The sequence below is a fragment of the Chiloscyllium punctatum genome, chromosome 42, assembly GCF_047496795.1.
Source record: "Chiloscyllium punctatum isolate Juve2018m chromosome 42, sChiPun1.3, whole genome shotgun sequence".
NCBI classification, from domain to species: domain Eukaryota; kingdom Metazoa; phylum Chordata; class Chondrichthyes; order Orectolobiformes; family Hemiscylliidae; genus Chiloscyllium; species Chiloscyllium punctatum.
This window is the reverse complement of record NC_092780.1, coordinates 28676731-28697263: the sequence shown is the minus strand read 5'-3', so window position 1 is coordinate 28697263 and position 20533 is coordinate 28676731. Positions and strand designations below refer to the sequence as shown.

General features: G+C 38.9%; 1 protein-coding gene across 4 annotated transcripts in view; it reads right to left on the bottom strand.

Moving 5' to 3' along the window:
- The window catches only part of hrob (homologous recombination factor with OB-fold), a 52361-nt gene extending 32336 nt beyond the window's left edge, over positions 1 to 20025 (bottom strand). For 3 of the 4 annotated variants that reach the window (XM_072561694.1, XM_072561697.1, XM_072561695.1), the window contains exons 1-3: positions 19911 to 20025; positions 9492 to 9545; positions 537 to 1811 (exon numbers count right to left, since the gene is read on the bottom strand). In XM_072561694.1, the coding sequence (XP_072417795.1) occupies positions 537 to 1811; positions 9492 to 9545; positions 19911 to 19913 (1332 nt within the window). In that variant the 5' untranslated portion in view covers positions 19914 to 20025. Of the gene's footprint in view, positions 1 to 536; positions 1812 to 2951; positions 4235 to 9491; positions 9546 to 19910 lie in introns of all 4 variants that reach the window. The other variant, XM_072561696.1, reaches the window with a different exon arrangement.
- Positions 20026 to 20533: the final 508 nt, after the last annotated feature.

The window sequence follows — 20533 nt, the reverse complement described above, 5'->3', positions numbered from 1 at the left end:
ACGAGACCCAGAATCAGAGTCAATGTTGAGGACTCTTAAGGTCATTCCCCAACACCTGCCCTATCAATGGAACAGGACCTGCACAGGGTTAGAATGTTACTTTTCTCAGGCATCTTTGTATTTTGTGGGTCTGGTGTCATAGGCTCGATCAGATAAGGGCAAAAGATTTCCTTCCTTGAAAGACATTTGTGAATCAGTTGGATTTTTAATTACAGTTTCGTAAATGTCCTCCATTATCAAGAGTAACTTTTTATTTCAGATTTAGTTAATTGAAAAAAATTCTGCCAGTTGAAGTAATGGCTCCAAAACTCTCAGTCAGGCCTGTGGATTACGACACATTAACAATGATTGCACCCCAATTGTCCCTTAAGTAACTATTGGAAAGGAAAAACCAAGGACATTTCATTGCTTTCTTCTTCTACTTCCTGGCAGTATTCACAATTACAGTACTGCACAACAATTTTGATTTGGGGACTAACTAGACATAACAAATCAAAATAACTGGTTCATTCTTAATGTAACATCTCCCATCATACCTGTTGAGGAAGAATTCCAGCAGGTCCAGGAAAGCGTCGCTTCAGTCGGGGCCTGTCTAACCTCACAGCTTCTGGTGTTCGATTAGCTGCCGATACCAACTGAATCAAGTGATTGGTAACAGGGGTTCCCACACAACCTGAATTTGTTGCCGGTGAATATTGAGCTCCAATAGCAGCTGATGGGCTTTCAAAACCACATATTAATGTTCGAGGATCACTAGTGGACATAGTTGCTCTTTTGACGTCTCCATTGGAATGTTTAGGGATTGAAGAGTTCTGTAGAGGGAGCCTTGGTCTCAATAACATTGGATTTAGACAGTTTTTAGTACCAGTAGAACTTACTTGCTGAGGTGGAGATGGAGTCTGCAGGTTTGAAGACACAAGTTTACATGAGCCAATAGCACTCCCTCGTATGATTGTTCCTAAATGATTTTGCGGCACTGGAGTTAATTCATTTGCTGATCTAATATTGTCAGATGGAATAGAACTACAAAATTCAGTTCTTGGCACAACATTCGACAGCGTAGCAGAATGACCGTGACTTTCAATTATCTCAGAGGAATTTCTGTCTCCTTGCTTTCTGATGCCAACAGAATTGGAGATGCTCACAGCAGTTGGACACTGGTTAAATTCAAATGATGGATGAAACTTTGAAGTTTTGCGTGCAGTCTCAGAATAATTTTTCTGAATCATTGCTTGACTATTTTTGCAAGAAACAGTCACTTTAGAACTTTCAGTCTTGCCAGTGTCTGTTTTCTCGTGTTGTGGCAATTTCGCTGGTAGCACAGCAAGATCATTTCTTTGACATTTTGGAGAAGGAATAATTCTAGGAGTTACAACTGTCTTCTCTAAAAACATTGGACTATTGGTCTTCCTCAATGTTGTATTTGGCACATTACCGTCCTCCTCCAACTCCTCACAGTCAGACCAAAATAAATCATCAATTTCTTCAACTGAGCCAACTTCAGTGGTGTTCTGCTTTAAGTCAGGGGTTGATTTTTGTTTGTTATTCCAGTTGTTTGATTCAGAAGAATCTATTGATGCTGCCATTGCACTTTTTGTAGGGTAATCATTGGTCACATATTTTGAAGTACAACCATACTCCAACTGGCAATACCTCTGACCCAAGGTGCCATGTGGCAAGCTCTTAGGTTCATAAGATGAGTTAGTAGGTGTCCTGAGAATTGAAGCAATGGGTCTTAACTTAACACATGGATTTGCTCCAGACGAACTGGTAGTTGTCTTTTCAACATCCAGCGCAGCTGATAGTAAATCCTGTCCACAATGGATTAAAAAAAACACAATTAGCTATGGACGTTGACACAAAATTTAAGAATTTGATTCTGATTTTAAAATAATTACCTTAGTTTATCTCAAATAATTTAAATTGCAAGACAATTATGTAAAAATTTACTTTACCAACCTTAAATAAAAAAACTTACTAATTCAGAATGATTTAGCACCTGGACCAATGAAAATTTCAACATCATTTGAGGATTTTAATTAAAACAAAACTGATCGTTGATGCTGACTCCGCTACACTGAAAATAAAAATCCAACTAACAAAGTAAAACAGAGCTCAATGGAAAATAAATCTTTTGCAATACCCTATCAGAGTACCTTTGAAATTAATCAGAAAATATGGTTAGATTTTCCAATCAGAAGGTTTTCCAGTCAAGAGTTAATAGCAAATTTAATTAATTTCAAAACATTAAAAAAGGTGTATATCACAATTAAAAATAACTTAAAAATTTCAGGTATGTTCAAGCTTCTTGGTGCAGCAAGGTCAGGTTAGTCAGCCTGCCTTCAAACCTGCTGTGCCATTCAATAAGATCATGGCCAATCTGACTTGAATTTCCATTTTGCATTCTTCTATAGCCCAAAGATTTATTATTATTAAGGGAATAAAGAATTTATCTACCTCTGCTTTTAAAATATGTAAAGATTTTTCATCTACTGCCTTTTTAAGGGAATTCCAAAGACTCTCAGGAAGAAAAATGTTTCCTTATAGTTAAAAATAAGGGGACACCCATTTAAAACAATGACCACTAATTTTAGATTCTACCACAAGTGCTAACATCCCTTCAACATCTACTTGGTCAGGTTTCCTCAAGATCTTATTTGTTTCAAATTAAGTTGCCTCTGACAACTAAACTGCAGAACTGACAGGCCTAGCCTGTCTAGCTTTTCCTCATTCCAGGTATCAGTCTAGTCAGCTTTCTGTAAGCTGCTTCCAACCCATTAATATATCTTTCCCTAAACATGGTGACCAGTAATCTACACAGTATCAAGATACGGTCTCACCAACGTCCTGTATATGAGGCATAATCTCATGATTCTTGCATTCAATTCTCTTCACATAAACCATAACATCCTATTAGCTGTCCTGATTAGTTCTTGTACCTGCATACTAACCATCATGCACTAGGACACTCAGATCTCTCTCTACATCAGAGTTCTGCAACCTCTCTCCATTTGGATAATAGACATATTCATTAGCGAGTTTTGAGAAGACTTGTAGCTCATGTTGAGGTTCTGGATGTAGGCTTGCTCGCTGAGCTGGATGGTTCGTTTTCAGACGTTTTGTCACCATACTAGGTAACATCTTCAGTGAGCCTCCAAAGCATTGCTGATGATTCTTGCTTTCTATTTATGTATGTGTGTTTCTTTGGGTTTGGTGATGTTATTTCCTATGGTGATATCATTTTCGGTTCTTTCTCTCAGGGGGTGGTAAATCAGGTCCAATCAATGTGCATTTGTTGATATTGTTCTAGGTGGAATGCCACGCTTCTAGGAATTCTCATGTGTCTCTGTTTGGCTTGTCCTAGGATGGATGTGTTGTCCCAGTCGAAGTGGTATCCTTCCTCATCCGTATGCTAGGATACTAGTGAGAGAGAGTCATGTCATTTTGTGGCTAATTGATGTTCATGTATCGGGGGCTAGTTTTCTGCCTGTTTGTCTAATGTCGTGTTTGTTACAGTCCTTGCACAGTTTTTTGTAAAGGGCATTAGTTTAGCTTGTTGTCTTTCAAGTTCATTAGCTGCTGTTTTATTGTGTTGGTGGGTTTGTGTTGCTAAGGAGTCTGAGTAGTCTGGCAGTGATTTCAGAGATGTCTTTGATGTAGGGGAGAGTGACTAGGTTTTCTGGACGCATTTTGTCTGCTTGTTGGGTTTGTTGCTGAGAAATCTGTGGACAGTGTTCATTGGGTACCCGTTCTTTTTGAATACACATACGTGATTTTCCTTTGCTCTGTGTAGCGGCTCGTTGGAAGAATGCTCTGATGCAGCTTTGTTTGTGGATGTTTGGGTGATTGCTTCTGTAGTTCAATATTTGGTCTGTATGTGTTGTTTTCCTGTAGACGCTGGTATGAAGTTCGCTCTAATGTGACATCTAGGAATGGCAGTTCGTTGTTGTTTTCCTCCTCTTTAAATGAATTTTATGCCAGTAAGGGTATTATTGATGGTCTTGAATGTTTCCTCTAATTTGTTTCGTTTAGTGAAGACAAAGGTGTCATCCACGTAGTGGACCCAAAGTTTAGGTTGGATCTTTAGCAGAGCTATTTGTTTGAGTCTCTGCATTACTGTCTCTGCTAAGAACTCTGATATTGGAAATCCCATGCGTGTTCCGTTGATTCGTCTGTTTCATTCCAACCGGAACTCTATCAACAAACACATTGACTTGGACCCGATTTACCAAGTCTGAGAAAAATAAGAGGAAATGACATCACCACAGGTAACAACATCACCAACCCAAAGAAACCCAAACATATAAATAGAAAACCGGAATCATCAGCAGTGCTTCGTCCAGAGGCTCACTGAAGATGTTACCTAGTACGGTGACGAAATGTCTGAAAATGAAACTTCCAGCTCAACGAGCAAACCCACATCCAGACATATTCATTCTTTCTGCCAAAAATGGACAATTTCATACTTTGCTGCATTTGTAACCCATTTGCCAGAGCTTTGCCCATGAACTTAAATTTATTTATATCCTTTTGTAGGCTCCTTCTGTCCTCTTCACAATATACTTTCCTATTTTTGTCTTCAGCAAACTTAGCTACTATACTTTCGATCCCTTCATCCAACATGATTTATATAAACTGTAAAGAGTTGAGGACCCAGCACCTTCCTCTGTGGCACACTACTCATGGCATCCTACAAGCCTGAAAAAGATCACTTATTCCTCATCTTTACTTTCTATTAACCCAGCTAAACTTGTATCCATTCCAATATCTTATTCCTTATACAATGATCTTTTGCTTGTATCAGATGTACCAACCACCTGATGAAGGAGTAGTGCTCCGAATGCTAGTGCTTCCAAATAAAACCTGTTGGACTATAACCTGGTGTTGTGTGATTTTTAATTTTGTACACTTCAGTCTAATACTGACATCTCCAAATCATTACTTATTTGTAGCACATCAAATGTCTTCTGAAAACTGATAGACAACACATGTACTAGATAAAGGGGAACCAGTGTAAGTTACTTCTACAAAGAATTCCAAAAAAATTATATTCTCTCTGGTAAAGCTCAATGCAAAATATCTGTACAATTCATCTTCCATCTTTTTATCCTCCATTACAAATTCCCCAGCTAATAAGGCCGATACTTACTTTGACTCTAAAGAAACTTTTCCTATTTATTTTTATATTTGTGGCTAACTTTCACCTATACTCATTTTTCGTGCCTGATTAATATTTTAGTACTTCTTTGCAGTTTTTTTAATGTTCTGTCCGAACAGAATAGTACAGCCCTTCGGCCCTATTGTTGGGGCGACCTTTTACCCGACTAAGGTCAAACTAACCGACATACCCTTATTTGACTATCATCCATGCCTATCCAAGAGTTGCTTAAATGTCCCTCCTAGCAAAGCATTCCACACACACCACTGTGTAAAGAACCTAACTCTTGACATCTTCCCAAACTTTCCTCCAATCACCTTAAAATGATGCCCCCTCGTGATAGCCAATTCCACCCAGGGATAAAGTCTTTATCCATACTTCTTATCTTGTACATCTCTATCAAATCACCTCTCAACCTTCTTTGCTCAAATGAAAAAGCCCTAGCTCACTCAACCTTTCTTCACAAGACATGCCCTCCGGTCCAAGCAGCATCCTGGTAAATCTCCTCTGCATCCTCTCTAAAGCTTCCACATCCTTCCTATAATGAGGCAACCAGAACTGAACATAATATTCCATGTATGGTCTAACCAGGGCTTTCTAGAGCTGCAGGGAGAAAGTGAGGACTGCAGATACTGGAGATCAAAGCCAAAAAGAAGTGTGCTTTTCCAGCACCACATGAGGTCAGGCAGCATCCGAGAAGCAGGAGAATTGACGTTTCAGGCATAAGCCCTGCCTCAGGAATGTGTGCAGCGCATGCATGTGGGGGTGGGGGACAGGCAGCTGGGAAGGAGATAGGTAGTTGGAGGTTGGGGGGGGGGTGGGGGAGAAAGAGAGAGGTGGGGAAAGAGGTGATGGTGATAGGTCAGGGCAGAGGATGGAGCAGTTAGGCAGTAAGGAAGATGGACAGATAGCACAGTTTAAGAAGCAGTGCCAAGTTGGAGGGTTGGATCTGGGATGAGGTGGGGATAGGGGAGTTGATGAAACTGGTGAAATCGGCATTGATGCCGCATGTTTGGAGGGTCCCAGGGGGAAGATGAGGCGTTCTTCCTCCGGTGGTTGGTGGCTTGGATTTGGTGGCGGAGACTGCCCAGGACCTGCATGTCCTTGGCAGAGTGGGAGGGTGAATTGAAGAAGTGGTTGGCCACAGGGTGATGAAGTTGTTTGGTGTGTGCGTGTCCCATCGATGTTCCCTGAAACGTTCCAAGAGTTGGCGTCCTGCCTCCCTGATATTACTCCAGTGGACAGTGAGGATGCAAAGATCATTGCCAAAGGTGCAGCAATCTCTTTCTGTAGCAACCTTGAGTATATCCTGTCTGAACCAGGGGACTTATCTATCCTCTTGTTGTTTTTAAATCACGCTGTCCTCTCAAACGACAAGGTCTCTCTCACTAGTGAATACTGAAGCAAAGCATTCATTAAGAGCCACTCTTAACTACTCCGACTCCAGGTACAAGTTTCTTCTACTATCCCTGATCGGCCCTATCCTCACTCGGGCCACCCTCATACTCCTCACACAAGTGTAGAACACCTCGGGGTTTTCCTTAATCATACCCACCGAGGCTTTTTCATGATTCCCTTTAGATCACCTAAGTCCATTCTTCAGTTCCTTCTTGGCCACCTTGTAACCCTACAGAGCCCTGTCTGATTCTGGTTTCCTCAACCTTACATAAGCTTCTTTCTTCCTCTTGACTAGATATTCCACATCTTGTCACCAAGGTTCCTTCACCATACCATCCCTTCCTTGCCTCAGTGGGACAAACCTATCCAGCACTATTAGCAATTGCTCCCTAAATTACTTCTACATTTCTGTCGTGCATTTCCCTAAAAACATCTGTTCCCAATTTAGGCACCCCATTTCCTGTCCAACAACATTGTATTTCTCCTTCCCCCAATTAAACACTTTGCCATCCATCTGGTCCGATCCCTCTCCATGTCTAACATCAGAGTTGTGATCTCTATCACCGAAATGCTCTCCCACCTGACCTAGTTTCTTGTCTCATTGGAACAAACCTATCCAGCCAATTATATGTTTTTTCTTTGAGTTTGAAGCTATTTTAGAATTTTCAATTGAATCACAGATGGTAGATTTTTTATTTGTTGTAATTTACCTATTCTACATTTTCTGAAATACCCCCTCATATGTTTGCCACTATGTCACTATTGACCTATGCCTTAAATTTCCAATTCACTTCCGTTAACTTCATAGCCTTCAGTTGCCTTTGTTTAAATTTAAAATATAGTCTCGAACCCATACTTCTCCCACCAAAATGTATACAAAATTCAAATATGTTATGGTCTGTTTCTTGGACTGCTCTCACGAGATTAGTAATTAATCCTTTCTCATTGGTCAAAATCTGGTCTTCTATAGTTTGCACTCTGATTAGCGCCATAACATGTTGGTCTAAGAAAATGCCCTGAAAACATTCAGTGATTCCTCCTCTAAACTACTTTCCCCGCCAGTTGATTTTTCTAGTCTATGTAATTTAAAATCTGCCGTTATTAACCTATAGCAATACTTTTGATGATGCGCGTATTTGCATAGCAACTCCGTACAAATTTAGAGACTCAGTGTTCAAAGTGTGTGTGACCTTTTTCTTACTAATATATACTCCCTTATGTTTATCTGTATCGATGTTGATTTGCCACACTCACATTTCGCAAGTTCATTGAATTCCTTCCAAACTTTTGTGGAAGTCTTCCTTTCTATTAAAAGGGACAATAAATTTGATTTGCAATTTCTGATTCCAACTTTCCAATTAGTGAGCAACGGCCTTAGCATTAATCCTTGTTGTCACCACTTCTATCCTTTGCATACCTAGGTAACTATCTGTAATCCCAACCTTTTTCTGCTTTTTACAAATTCCCTGTTCATTTTGCGAATTGCCCCTCACCCCAATCATGTCCTGATCTTCAGTCAAGAGTTCTACTCTGCAGTACTTGGTAAAAACACACAAGTTTCTTCAAGGAACCAAACTTCAGAATACAGCAGCAGAAATCCACTGTTTCACAGACGCCATATCAATAGGCATGACTTGCATGTGCTGGGCATTGCAAACACTGGAAGCAGCTGTTCACCAACATGAAGATTCAGATGCTTTTACATTGTGTTTTATACAAAATACAGATCAGTATAAAACAAATGAGAAGTAGAAATACAATCAATGAACATGTATGAGGGGAAAACACACTAATACTGAAATAGAATTATTAAATAAGTGCGGTACAATGAAAATATTTTAACAAGATAGAAATAACTTTAAGACATGTCCAACTAATGTCTAGGTTTTCTTATGATTACTCTGAATTACTGCTAGTATCACAACAACATTGTGAAAATCCAAATATGACTGCTGTCGGATTTGACCAGTCACCATTGTCAATGACTGAAATAAATGAATGCATGCCAACCAAAGGATCAAATGGAACAGTCACCACTTCCAAATTGCAAATAGTCAGTCTCCCTTTTCTCATGCCGAAATCTTTTTGACATCAACTTAGTCAGAAGACAGTTTCTCCAAACAGAGAAATCAATAGCTAAATGTGCAAGTTGATTCAATTTTAGAAATATTCATTTGTTATCAATAGGAAAAACATTCTTTCTTTCTTTTGAAATGGAAACCATATCCAAATTTTGGTTCATAAAAATCAGGTAGTGCAGTCACCAGTAGGATCCATTTTGACAGCCTACTGGTGCAAGAGAACTGCAAAATGCCCAAATGTTCGGACCTTGCACTTTAAGTGTCCAATAGATCAATATATAAAACCAAGATCAGCACACTGTATAGCATGGCATTACAGCATGGTTAAATAGGTAGTACATTTTAAAATAAGTATTGTGCACTCAGTATCTCAAATTAAGTCAGTTTTGATGTTTAAAAACATTTCAGTGCACACAGCTGGTTGAATAAGTTATTTGGAAAATAGCAAGATATGACATTTTCCTTTAAAACATTGAAAATATTCAATGTTTTTTAAAAATTAATCTATGGGATGAGGATATTGCTGGCTAGGTCCACAGGACAGTTAAGAGTCAATCACATTGCTGTGGGTCTGGAGTCATATGTAGATCAGACTAGGTAAGGATGGCAGTTTCCCTCTCGAAAGGGCATTAATGAACAAGATGTGTTTTTCTGACAATCAACAATGAATTCATGGTCACGAATACTCTTAATTGCTGATTTAGTTTTTTTTAAAAACTGAATTTACAACCCACCATCTGCCATGCAGGATTCAAACCCCCGAAACATTACCTGCATTTCTGGATTAATAGCTCAGTGACAGTACCACTAAGCCATTGCCTGCTCTAATGTCAATTATGTAGAAAATTACTTACATCATCATCATCAAACTCTTCATCAACAGAAAATAGCTTCTGGAAACTGCAAGCCTTGGAGTGAAAAAAAAGGAAAATTCAAAGTTTTACTAATGCAACTTAGAAATACATTGTAGTCACAAAATAATCTGCGTTAAAGCTTCTTTATTTTCTCATTCATCTTGTGCAATCCCTGAAAATTTTATACTTTCAGAAGAAATGACTTTTAAGTTTAAGACCTTCTGAATGAATTTACAATAAAGGTGTTTTAAGGGAATTCTTAGTCTTATTGGTAGGTCTCATGATCACAAACATCAAGAACTAAGATGGGCACTTGCAGTTGACAATTTCAGTTAAATAAGTTCATTACTTCCAAAATTTTCATAATCAAAATATAATACAGTGCTTTTAACTTGAAACTAAATTGACATTTAGTTTACCATATTCACATACCACTGAAGGTTACATCACATCATATGAATTAAGTCGAGACAGGGCAAAAAAACACAATTTGTTATCTTGGTTTACATGGTACTCCACGTGAAAGATATTGACAGACCAATGGCATCAATTAACATTGATTAAGAAGTATTGATCAGTAGAAATTTAAAACTTGAGTTGGAAATTGGAGTTTTTGAACTAACAATTCTATGTAGATCAGAGGTTTATTCTGAATCTTTCTTCAGATTCACCACGAGAATTTTAAGAAAGAAGAATTAAATTTACTGGGTGATCAAGGGAAGGAATAAGTCGTCACCTAAATAGGGAAATCACGACTAGCAATACACCAAGAGTTTGCGCTAATTGATGAATCATAACAATTCTATTACACCTGGGACCTTGGTTTGGTACATATGGAATGGAACAAAGTTGCTGTGGAATATAAAACTGACAGCAGACACGTACCTGAACATTTTTTCTCACCTATCTTTTCAGAAGATTTCATGTCTCAAAAGATCAAATAAACTGTGGACAAACCAATGTCACCAAACATCTTGTATGTGCCAATTAAAGCAAGAGATATTAATCTTGGGGAATAGCACATTCGCCATATCAGGTAGCTCCAGATCAAATACAGTAGTTACATACAAAGTAAGAAGTTTCTCCACTCTACCCTACTTTTTTTTTTAAAATATAAAGAGCTCTTTAAAACATTCTTGCCATCTTGAGATTTTTCTGGGTGAAAGTATTTAGGAGTACATTTTTGAAGCAACTAACATCACACAGCACCAAGGCCAAAGATTTCCTTCCTCTGGGCAAGACTTGAAACTAGGTCTCAGAAGTAAAGTAATGGTCCAATTCAAGTCGTAATTAGATCCCTCCACCATTCTTCTGAACAGTCATTCTGGTCTCAAAACATCAACTCTTTCTCAATCCAGAGCTGATGTCAGACTGGCTGAATTTCCTCAGCATTTTCTGTACTTGTTCCCTCCTTCTGTTTGTTTGAATGCTAATTCTTTAATTTAGATACTGAGGCAAGAAACTGATTATTTCAATATTACCTAACTCCATTTGAAACCAACCCCAAGTGTTACAGGAACATTGGACCAAATTAATAAAAATTCCCCTGACTTCAGTACAGAGATGCCTGCGCTTCCCTGTTTCCAGGAATTGTATGTCCTCTTTGACTTTAACTGTATGTTCTGATCATACTCTGACTCATTTTGACAACTTCTACAATTGAAAAACACTCCTTTACATTTATTCAAGGTAATGGTGGCAGATCTCAGGAAATAAATCACTTTACTACCCTTCTAGTCCATTTTAGTAAACCATCCTGATGTGGCAAGGGTATTGGCAGTTTTAAAATTCTTTTACTTTATTCACTTTTACAAAACCTCGAATCTTTAGTCAATTTCCAGGAACACACATCATTGAAATACTATTCTTCAATTCTTCACTAGTCTGCATCAATGTTTAATGTTCTAGATTGTATTCATCAATATTTCAATAAAACTTGGGGCCATTATAAAAAATGAATTAATATCTTTCAAGAACATGTGGGAAAGTAAATCTAACAATTGGTCTACTTTAACTGAATCCTGAAATCAGTACATTTGTTTGTACAATCATCTAAACTGTAGAGAAATACATTATTAGAGATTACATAATAAGACATTAATATGTTAATATTAACTGCTCCCTTGAGTAGGCAAAAATCACACAATAAAGTTACAACATTTAAAAGGGTCTGGATGGGTAGATGAATATGAAGGATTTATAGGGACATGAGCCAAATGCTGGCAAAATAGGATTTGGTCAGATTGGGATGGCTGGTTGGCGTGGACAAGTTGTACCAAAGTGTGTTTCTGTGCTGTATGACTTTCACTGTAAAAACTGAACTCAGATGGGATTGAGGCTCCATATCGTAGAAGAAATTAGAAAAAGGTAAACCATAACACATTCAAAATTTGATAGCAATAAGCATTATATAACTTCAAACAAAAGAAAACATTTTGATTTTAATTTGACATTGCACTTCAAACTGTGAGAATCTATTAGCTAATTTTGCATTCAAGCCTTTCTTTGAACACTGAAGACATCAATGAGCTAGGGGTGCTCCTTTTGGTTTAATATAAATTATTAAAAGCTAGTAAGCTCTGATTTGCATTGCAATGTTGGTTTAACTAAACAATATGCAATATTTAGCACTAAAAATCTGAATACAATGCAATATCTGGCATTAAAATTCCAATATGCATTTATATTTTGATAAAATAATAGAACCCACCTACAAATAATTCCCTGTCACTAATTAATTCTTGTGCAAATTAAAAATACACTCACAACTACTAAGTAGGTCATTAATGCTTATCTTAGACACATTCATCACAAAGGTAATTAGGCATAAAATTATTTCAAACTTTTCCTCCTTTAAAGCAACCAGGCTTAGTTCAAAATCATAAAAACAAACAAATCTCATCCCCAAGACAGAAACTGGAAAAAGTGCAGGATGGAATTATTTGGGGTGCATCATCCACATGAAATGAACCCCACTTTAATGGGCGTACTTTGGGCAGAATGGACTACTAAGCATTGAGGTCCGATGGGATTGTTCAGCACCAAAGCAATCTTTATGCTGTATCTCATAGTAGGACCCAGTGCCAACTTTAGCAAAAGCATCAGGTGAAACAACAGGTCTAGTACTGGGTTAAGAATGCAAGTTAAAACATTTCCTTGCAGGTTAGGAGGCTCAAGGCATTCTGTCAAGTTCCAAAATCAAACCTCTTATGGCAAAATCTTCCTCCCTTGGCTTTGGCACTGTCTGGTTGCAAAACCTACTCCACCCCAAACAACTCATTGTTAAGAAAAATTCCCACAGATAATTGTCCTGCCTCTCTGCCCTACTTCTACCCTCTGGCCTCAAGTTTCGCCAACATCAGGTGAGAGTTGGGCCTGACTTTGATAAAGCCTGAGTGTTAAAACAGTCGACATCAGGAAGAAGCAGCCTTCCCACATGCTCAGCTGGCTCTATATTGACCTCCTGAGGATACATTATTAGAAACTATATGGCTATCTAACCTAACCCAAAATGTACCGTGTAAAACATATCTGAACTAAAGCAGATTGATTATTTTGAATTGAGATGTAAACTTATAGATGCCATGGCCCTACATTACCACAACTAACAAATAGGGAGGGTCCTGTATTATAATTTGTCTATCAAAAGGTTTCAGCTCATCTCTTAAGATCATCAAGTAAGACAACCCTCCAGAAACCATTTGTCTCTTGAATTCTAAGCATTTGTGCAGTCCAGTTTTGTTGCCTCACCATTGGTAACTGTAACCTCAACTGTCAAGATGCCACGCCTTTCTGCCTTCTTCTCAAGTCACTCCTTAAAACCTCTCCTTTAAAACCAAGCTTTTCGTCACTTCCAATGTTTAAATTAACTAAGATCAATTTTTGTCTCATTACACTCCTGTGAAGCACTTTTGAACTTTTTTTTGCTACATTTCAGGTGCTTTAGAAAAAACACAAACTACTGTTTTTCAGTTCTTGATGGAGGAGCTCCCAATTCCAGAATTGGGGAACAAGGTAACACAATACCTCAAAATGAAGTATCGTATGCATTGTACTTATTTAATCAACATTTCAAAATTGATACCCTGATCATGAGATAAACTGCTTCAAAGCATACTTTTCACATGAATCCCACAGGGGGGCTGTCCTTGACTTTAGGAAATTATGTTCCCTTTTGATCTGGCTTACTTAATGACATCAAATATATGAATACAATTGAGTATACAGGCCTCACTACTTCTAGTTAACTGTGCTGGGCTAAGAATAGGAACTGCAATACAGTCAGTCAGTTCTTCTTTAAAGTGATGGTTGTATTATAGAAAAATTGCACTTCAGAAACTTACTTAAAATGTTGGCACTGTAATCACATTACAAGTTCACACTGTAGAAACACAGTCTCCCAAATTTGTCAATTGCATTACTGAGAATTTGTGTCGACGATATGCATGCTGCAACAGAACAACCTGTACATTTAACCATGAAATAAGTACAGTGGATGGCCATAGTAGTGGTAATATCAAGGTATGCTTAGTCATGTCAGGTATTTGATGTCAATGAAAGGTTCATAAGGAGAAATCTGGGTGAACTCTCAATCAATAGTGAAGCCTTTAAATATGAATAAAGGAACAAGAAAAGGCAAGTTAGGCCTTTGAGATCATAACTGAGTTGTCACCTATAAAATTAAAAATGACTGATTTAGCAGGATTGGTTATTTGTGGAAAGAACTCCAAAACTTTAACCTCTTTTTGAATGAAGTAATGTTCCCTCATTTAATTCCCAAATGGTCCAGTCCTCATGTTTAGATTGTACTTAGAGAAGAAATAAATAGTTTTTCTTTACTTACTCCAGCTTTCTCCTTAAAATCTTGAAAGCTTCATTAGTTTCCTAAATGCCATCACATTTAAGCCCAGCTTACGTAATCATTTAAGCTTTGGAGTTCAGCTATTATTCCAGTAAATTTACATTGCACTCCCTGCAAGGCCACCATATTCTTCCTACAGTGTGGCAACCATTAGTTTTAAGTTTACTTACTGCCGGTTGGAAGGAATTAAGAAACACTGTACGTACTCTTTAACGATCTTCAATAAGGACTGATTGACAGATTCAAGGTTTCTGGAAAGTTGCCTTGATCAATAACAAAGTTGTTATTAATAACAGTGGATCTGAATTGGCGTTAGCAGTTTCCTAGGGATCCATGCCCTACGGTACTGCATAGGTGTTTTGTTCAGGCAGTAAATTAGCAATTCTACCACAGGAGACTAGTTTTGAGACCAGGTCGGAAACAAATTTAAAGCAAATAGCAATTGGCGTTTTTATGTCATACATCCACCCCAGAATTAATGAATATTCACGAGATACCTGACAAGCACAATTGTGCCTACCATGGCTTAGTGGGTCACTACTTCTTCCCAAAATTCCAGGTTCAAATCTAACTGCAGGATCTGCACACAAATAATCAAGTGTAGTACTGAGGGAGTGGTGCACTGACAAAAGGTGCAATCTTTTGGCTGTTAAACCAAGGCTACACCTGCCTGTTTGATGGATATAAAAGATCTGATGGTCGTGTTTTAAAGAGTATGGGAGTTATACCCAGCACCCTTACTCTCTGATTTCTTATAAGATGCAAGAGTAGAAGCAACCTATTTGGCTTGAGTCTACCCCACCAGTCAATAAGATCATGGCTGATTTGATAATCTAGACTCATGGAGTTGAGCATTATCTTATTAATTAAAAAAATGGTCAAGCCTCAAGAGCTCTCTGCCATATAAAAAAAATCCACAGATTCACTACACCGAGCAAAACATTCCTCAACTCCATCCTAACTGTGTAACATCTTAATCTCTGATCATATCCTCCGCTTCTAAACTCTCCCATGAGAGGAAACATCTAGCCTGCCAAGTCCCCTAAGAATGTCCTGTGTTTCAATAAGGTTAGTGAGTTTTAAAAAGATTTGTAGTTCAGGTTGAAGTTTTGGATTGAGTTTGCTCGCTGAGCTGGAAGGTTTGGTTTCAGGCATTTCATTACCATACTAAGTAACATCAGTGAGCCTCCGGTGAAGCACTTGCGTATGTCCCACTTTCTATTGCTGTGTTTAGTTTTCTTTGGGTTGGTGATGCCATTTCCAGTTCTTTTTCTCAGAGGATGGTAGATGGGGCCCAAATCAATGTGTTTGTTATAGAGTTCTAGTTGGAATGCCATGCTTCTAGGAATTCTCATGCATGTCGGTTTGGCTTGTCCCAGAATGGATGTGTTGTCCTTCCTCATCTTTATGTAAAGATACTAGTGATAGTGGATCATGTCTTTTTGTGGCCAGTTGATGTTTATGAATACTGCTGGCTAGTTTGCTGCCAGTTTGTCCAATGCAGTGTTTATTACAGTCCTTGCAAGGTATTTTGTAGATGACGTTTGTTTTGCATATTGTCTGTATAGGGTATTTTAAGCTCATTAGCTGCTGTTTAAGTGCATTGGTTGGTTTGTGCGCTACCATGATTCCAAGAGGTCTGAGTAGTCTGGCAGTCATTTCAGAGACGTCTGATGTAGGGTAAAGTGGTTAGGGTTTCTGGACTCGTTTTGTCTGTTTGTTTGGGTTTGTTGCTGAGAAATTGGCAGACTGCATTTATTGGGTACCTGTTCTTCTTGAATACACTGTATAGGTAGTTTTCCTTTGCTCTTTGTAGTTCGTCTGTGCTGCAGTGTATGGTGGCTTGATGAAATAATGTTCTAATGCAACTTCATTAGTGGATGTTTGTTTCTGTAGTTAAGTATTTGGTTTTGTTTAGTGATCACAAAGGTGTCATCCACAAAGCAGACCCAAAGTTTGGGTTGGATGGTAGGGAGAGTTGTTTATTAGAGTCTCTGCATTACTACTTCTGCTAGGAACCCTGATATTGGTGATCCCATGGTTGTTCCGTTGATTTGCTTGTACATCTTGTTATTGGAATTGAAGTGGGTAGTGAGGCATAGGTTCTTTGGTTCTTCTAATAGTGTAGCCACAAAACGACATGACCCACTATCACAATGATCCTTACATACAGACAAGGAAGGACACCACTTTGACTGGGACAATACATCCATCCAAGGACAAGGCAAATAGAGACATGTGTGAGAATTCCAAGAAGCATGGCATTCCAAATGGAACTCAATCAACAAACACATTGATTCGGACTCCATTTACCATCCTCTGGGAAAAAGAACCAGAAACAACAAAACCAATCCAAAGAAAACTAAACACATAAATAGAACACAAACACCAGTGCTTCACTGGAGGCTCACTGATGATGTTACCTAGTTTGGTGATGAAACATCTGGAATTTCCAGCTCAGCAAGCAAACTCACTTCCAATCAGGTTGTTTATCATTCTTTTAAACTTCAATGAGTACAGGCCCAACCTACGCACCCTCTCCTCGAAGAAAATCCCTCCATACCCAAAATCAACCAAATGAAATTTATCTGAACTGCCTCTAATGCAAGTATCTCTCACCTTAGATCAACAGCACCAAAACTGGTTACAGCTGTACTGGCATCCTGACTAATATTTATTCCCCAGTCAAAAATATTAACTGGTCATAAATAATAAAAGGATGAGCACTTTACTGGGATTGTACTATAAACCCCCCCAATACTCAGTGAGAAAAATCGAGAAACAAGTTTGTAAGGACGTCTCAGATATCTGTAAGAATAATAGGATGATTATAGGAGAGGATTTTAACATCCCAAACTGAGTTTTGGTGGTTTAGATGGAGAGGAATAGTATGTATGTAAAAGAAAATTTTCTGATTCAGTATGTGGATGCACCTACTAGAGAAGGTGCAAAACCTGACTTGCTGTTGGGAAATAAGGCAGGGCAAGTGACTGAGGTGTCAGAAGGGGAGCACTATGGGGCCTGTGACCACAATTCTATGAGTTTTAACTTTTTAGGTTCAGTCTGTCCAAGTTCTAAATTGGAGGAAGGCCAATTTTGACGGTATTAGGCAAGAAGTTTCAAAAGTTGATTGGAGGCGAATGTTCGCAGTAAAGGGATGGCTGGAAAATAGAAAGCCTTCAAACATGAGATAACAAGAGACTAGAGACAGTATGTTCTTGTTAGGGTGAAAGACAAGGCTGTGTAGGTGTAGGGAATGCTGGACGCCGAGAGAAATTGAGGCTTTGGTCAAGAAAAAGGAAGCACATGTCAGGTAGAAACAGCAGAAATCAAATGAATCCTGACAATCGTATAAAGGAAATAGGAGTATACTTTAGAGGGAAATCAGGAGGGCAAAAAGGGGACATGAGATAGTTTTGGCAAATAGGGTTAAGGAGAATCCAAAGGGAGTTTATACATACATTAAGGACAAAAGGGTAACCAGGGAGAGAATATGGGCCCTCAAAGATCAACAAGGCAGCCTATCTGTGGAACAGCAGGAAATGGCAGTGTTACTAAGCGAGTATTTTGCATCAGTGTTAACTGTGCAGAAGGACATGGAAGATGCAGACTGTAGTGAAATAGATAGTGACATCTTGAAACATGTCCACATTACAAAAGGTGGTGATGCTGGATACCTGAAAATGCGTAAAGGTGGATGAATCCCCAGGACCTGATCAGGTGTACCCTAGAACTCTGTGGGAAGCTCTGGAAGAGATTGCTGGGCCCCTTGCTGAGATATTTGGATCATCTACAATTGCAGGTGAGGTGCTGGAAGACTGGAAGTTAGCTAACATGGTGCCACTATTCAAGAAAGGTGGTAAGGAAAAGCTAGGTAACTATAGACCAGTGAGCCTGACACTGGTGGTGGGCAGGATTTACATATTTTTGGAAAGGCAAGGACTGATTAGGGATAGTCAACATGGCTTTGTGCATGGGAAATCATGTCTCACTAACTTCATTGAGGTTTTTGAAAAAAAAAACAAAGTGGATTTATGAAGAACGAGCAGTGGATGTGATCTTTAAGGACTTCAGTAAGGCATTCAACAAGGTTCCTCATGGTAGACTGTTTAGATCACATGGAATACAGAAGTGGCTTGAAGATAGAAGACACAGCGTGATAGTGGATGGCTTTTCAGATTGAAGGCACCTGACCAGTGGTGTGCCAGAAGGATCAGTGCCAGGTCTACTGCTTTTCATTTATATAAATGATTTGGATGTGAATGTAGGAGGTATAGTAAGTTTGCAGATGACACCAAAATTAGAGGTGTAGTGGACAGCAAAGAAGGTTACCTCAGAGTGCAATGGGATTTTGATCAGATAGGCCAACGAACCGAGGAATGGCAGGTGCAGTTAAATTTAAATAAATGTGAATTGCTGCATTTTGGAAAGGCAAATCAGGGCAGGACTTGTATCACTTAATGGCAAGGTTTTGGGGAGTGTTGCTGAAAAAGACCTTGGAGTAGAAGTTCATAGCTCCTTGAAGGTGGAATAGCAGGTAGATAGGATAGTGAAGGCGGTGTTTGGTATGGTTTCCTTTATTGATCAGAGCATTAAGATTCAGAGTTGGGAGGTCATGTTGCGACTGTACAGGACATTGGTTCATCCACTTTTGGGAAGATTGTGTGCAATTCTGGTCTCCCTCCTATTGGAAGGATGTTGTAAAACTTTAAAGGATTCAGAAAAGATTTACAAAAACATTGCCAAAGTTGGAGGGTTTGAGCTATTGGGAGAGGTTGAATAGGGTGGGACTGTTTTCCCTGGAGCATCGGAGGCTGAGACCTTCTCGAGGTTTATAAAATCATGACAGGCATGGATAGGGTGATTAGCCAAAGGTCTTTTCCCCAGGGTGGGGGAGTTCAAAATTAGAGGGCATAGGTTTAAGGTGAGAGGAGAAAGATTTGAAAGGGACTCCAGGGGCAACTTTTTCATGCAGAGGGTAGTGCATATACAGAATGTGCTGACAGAGGAAGTGATAGAGTCTGGTACAATTAAAACATTTAAAAGGCATCTGGATAGGTACATGAATGGGAAGGGTTTAAAGGGATATGGGACAAGTGCTGGCAAATTAGACTAGATTGATTTAGGAAATCTGGTCGACATGGACGAGTTGGACTAAAGGATCTGTTTCAGTGCCGTCTATCTCCACAATTCTATTATAACACTGCAATTTAAGGGGACTTATTGTGTGCATATGGGTTGTTATTTGCTACAATACAGCAATGACGATTTACAGACTACACTTGATTGGCTTTAAAGCACTTCAAGACGTCTGAAAAAACACTATGTAAATGCAAACCTTTCGTCAGTAACTTGTCAAATACAACAACAAAAAAAAGTGGTATGTTTCAGTACGAATGCACACTCCGCACCTTTGTGTAAAGTTACAAAGCCTCCCTCATGCTCCAATCCGTGCCCCACCCCCTCTCTCTGGGGTTTCACTGGTTAAAAATCACACACGGTTACCGCTGTCAACTCAACACTCCCACCCCATGTTTACAAACCGCACGGTTACTAACCATTCCAGAGTGGACTCTCTTTTTCTCTCCGTCTCTGCCGCAGCCTGAAGCCGCTAAACTCAAAACAAAGTCCGCTTACTCAAAAATTACCGCCGCCCTGATGACGTCTCTTTCCTCCCACAATCCACCGCAGGCCAGGCTCTCCATAGCAACCGGCTCTCGCCCCGCCCTTGACAACCAGCTCTGCCAACCCACTGCAGCCAAATGCACTAAGGCCTTGTTATTCTCAGTAAATCCCAACGAATGTTCCATTGCGATGAGGATATAACTTTTCGTTCATTTTTGAGTATTTCCAAAACAAATCGGGAACTACAGCTCGGATACAATATTTTAACTCATAATTTAATCCAAGCAGTCATATTCTCTGCTTGGGTGCTGATATTCCATTTGTTTATGAATTTCTAAAGAAACTTTCATAATTATCTTGGAGTTGGGAAGAGTAACATCAAAAAGACCACTGAGGTGCTCTTTTACATTTGATTAGCAGACTTGATGGAACTGGTGGAGGCTGGTTCAATAATTCCAAAACCCAACGTTTCTGTAGTTCCTTTGTTTTATTTGTTTTATAAGAGACTCAAATAGTATAATTTACTTTATTCTTATTTTTGACTTTAAAAATACTC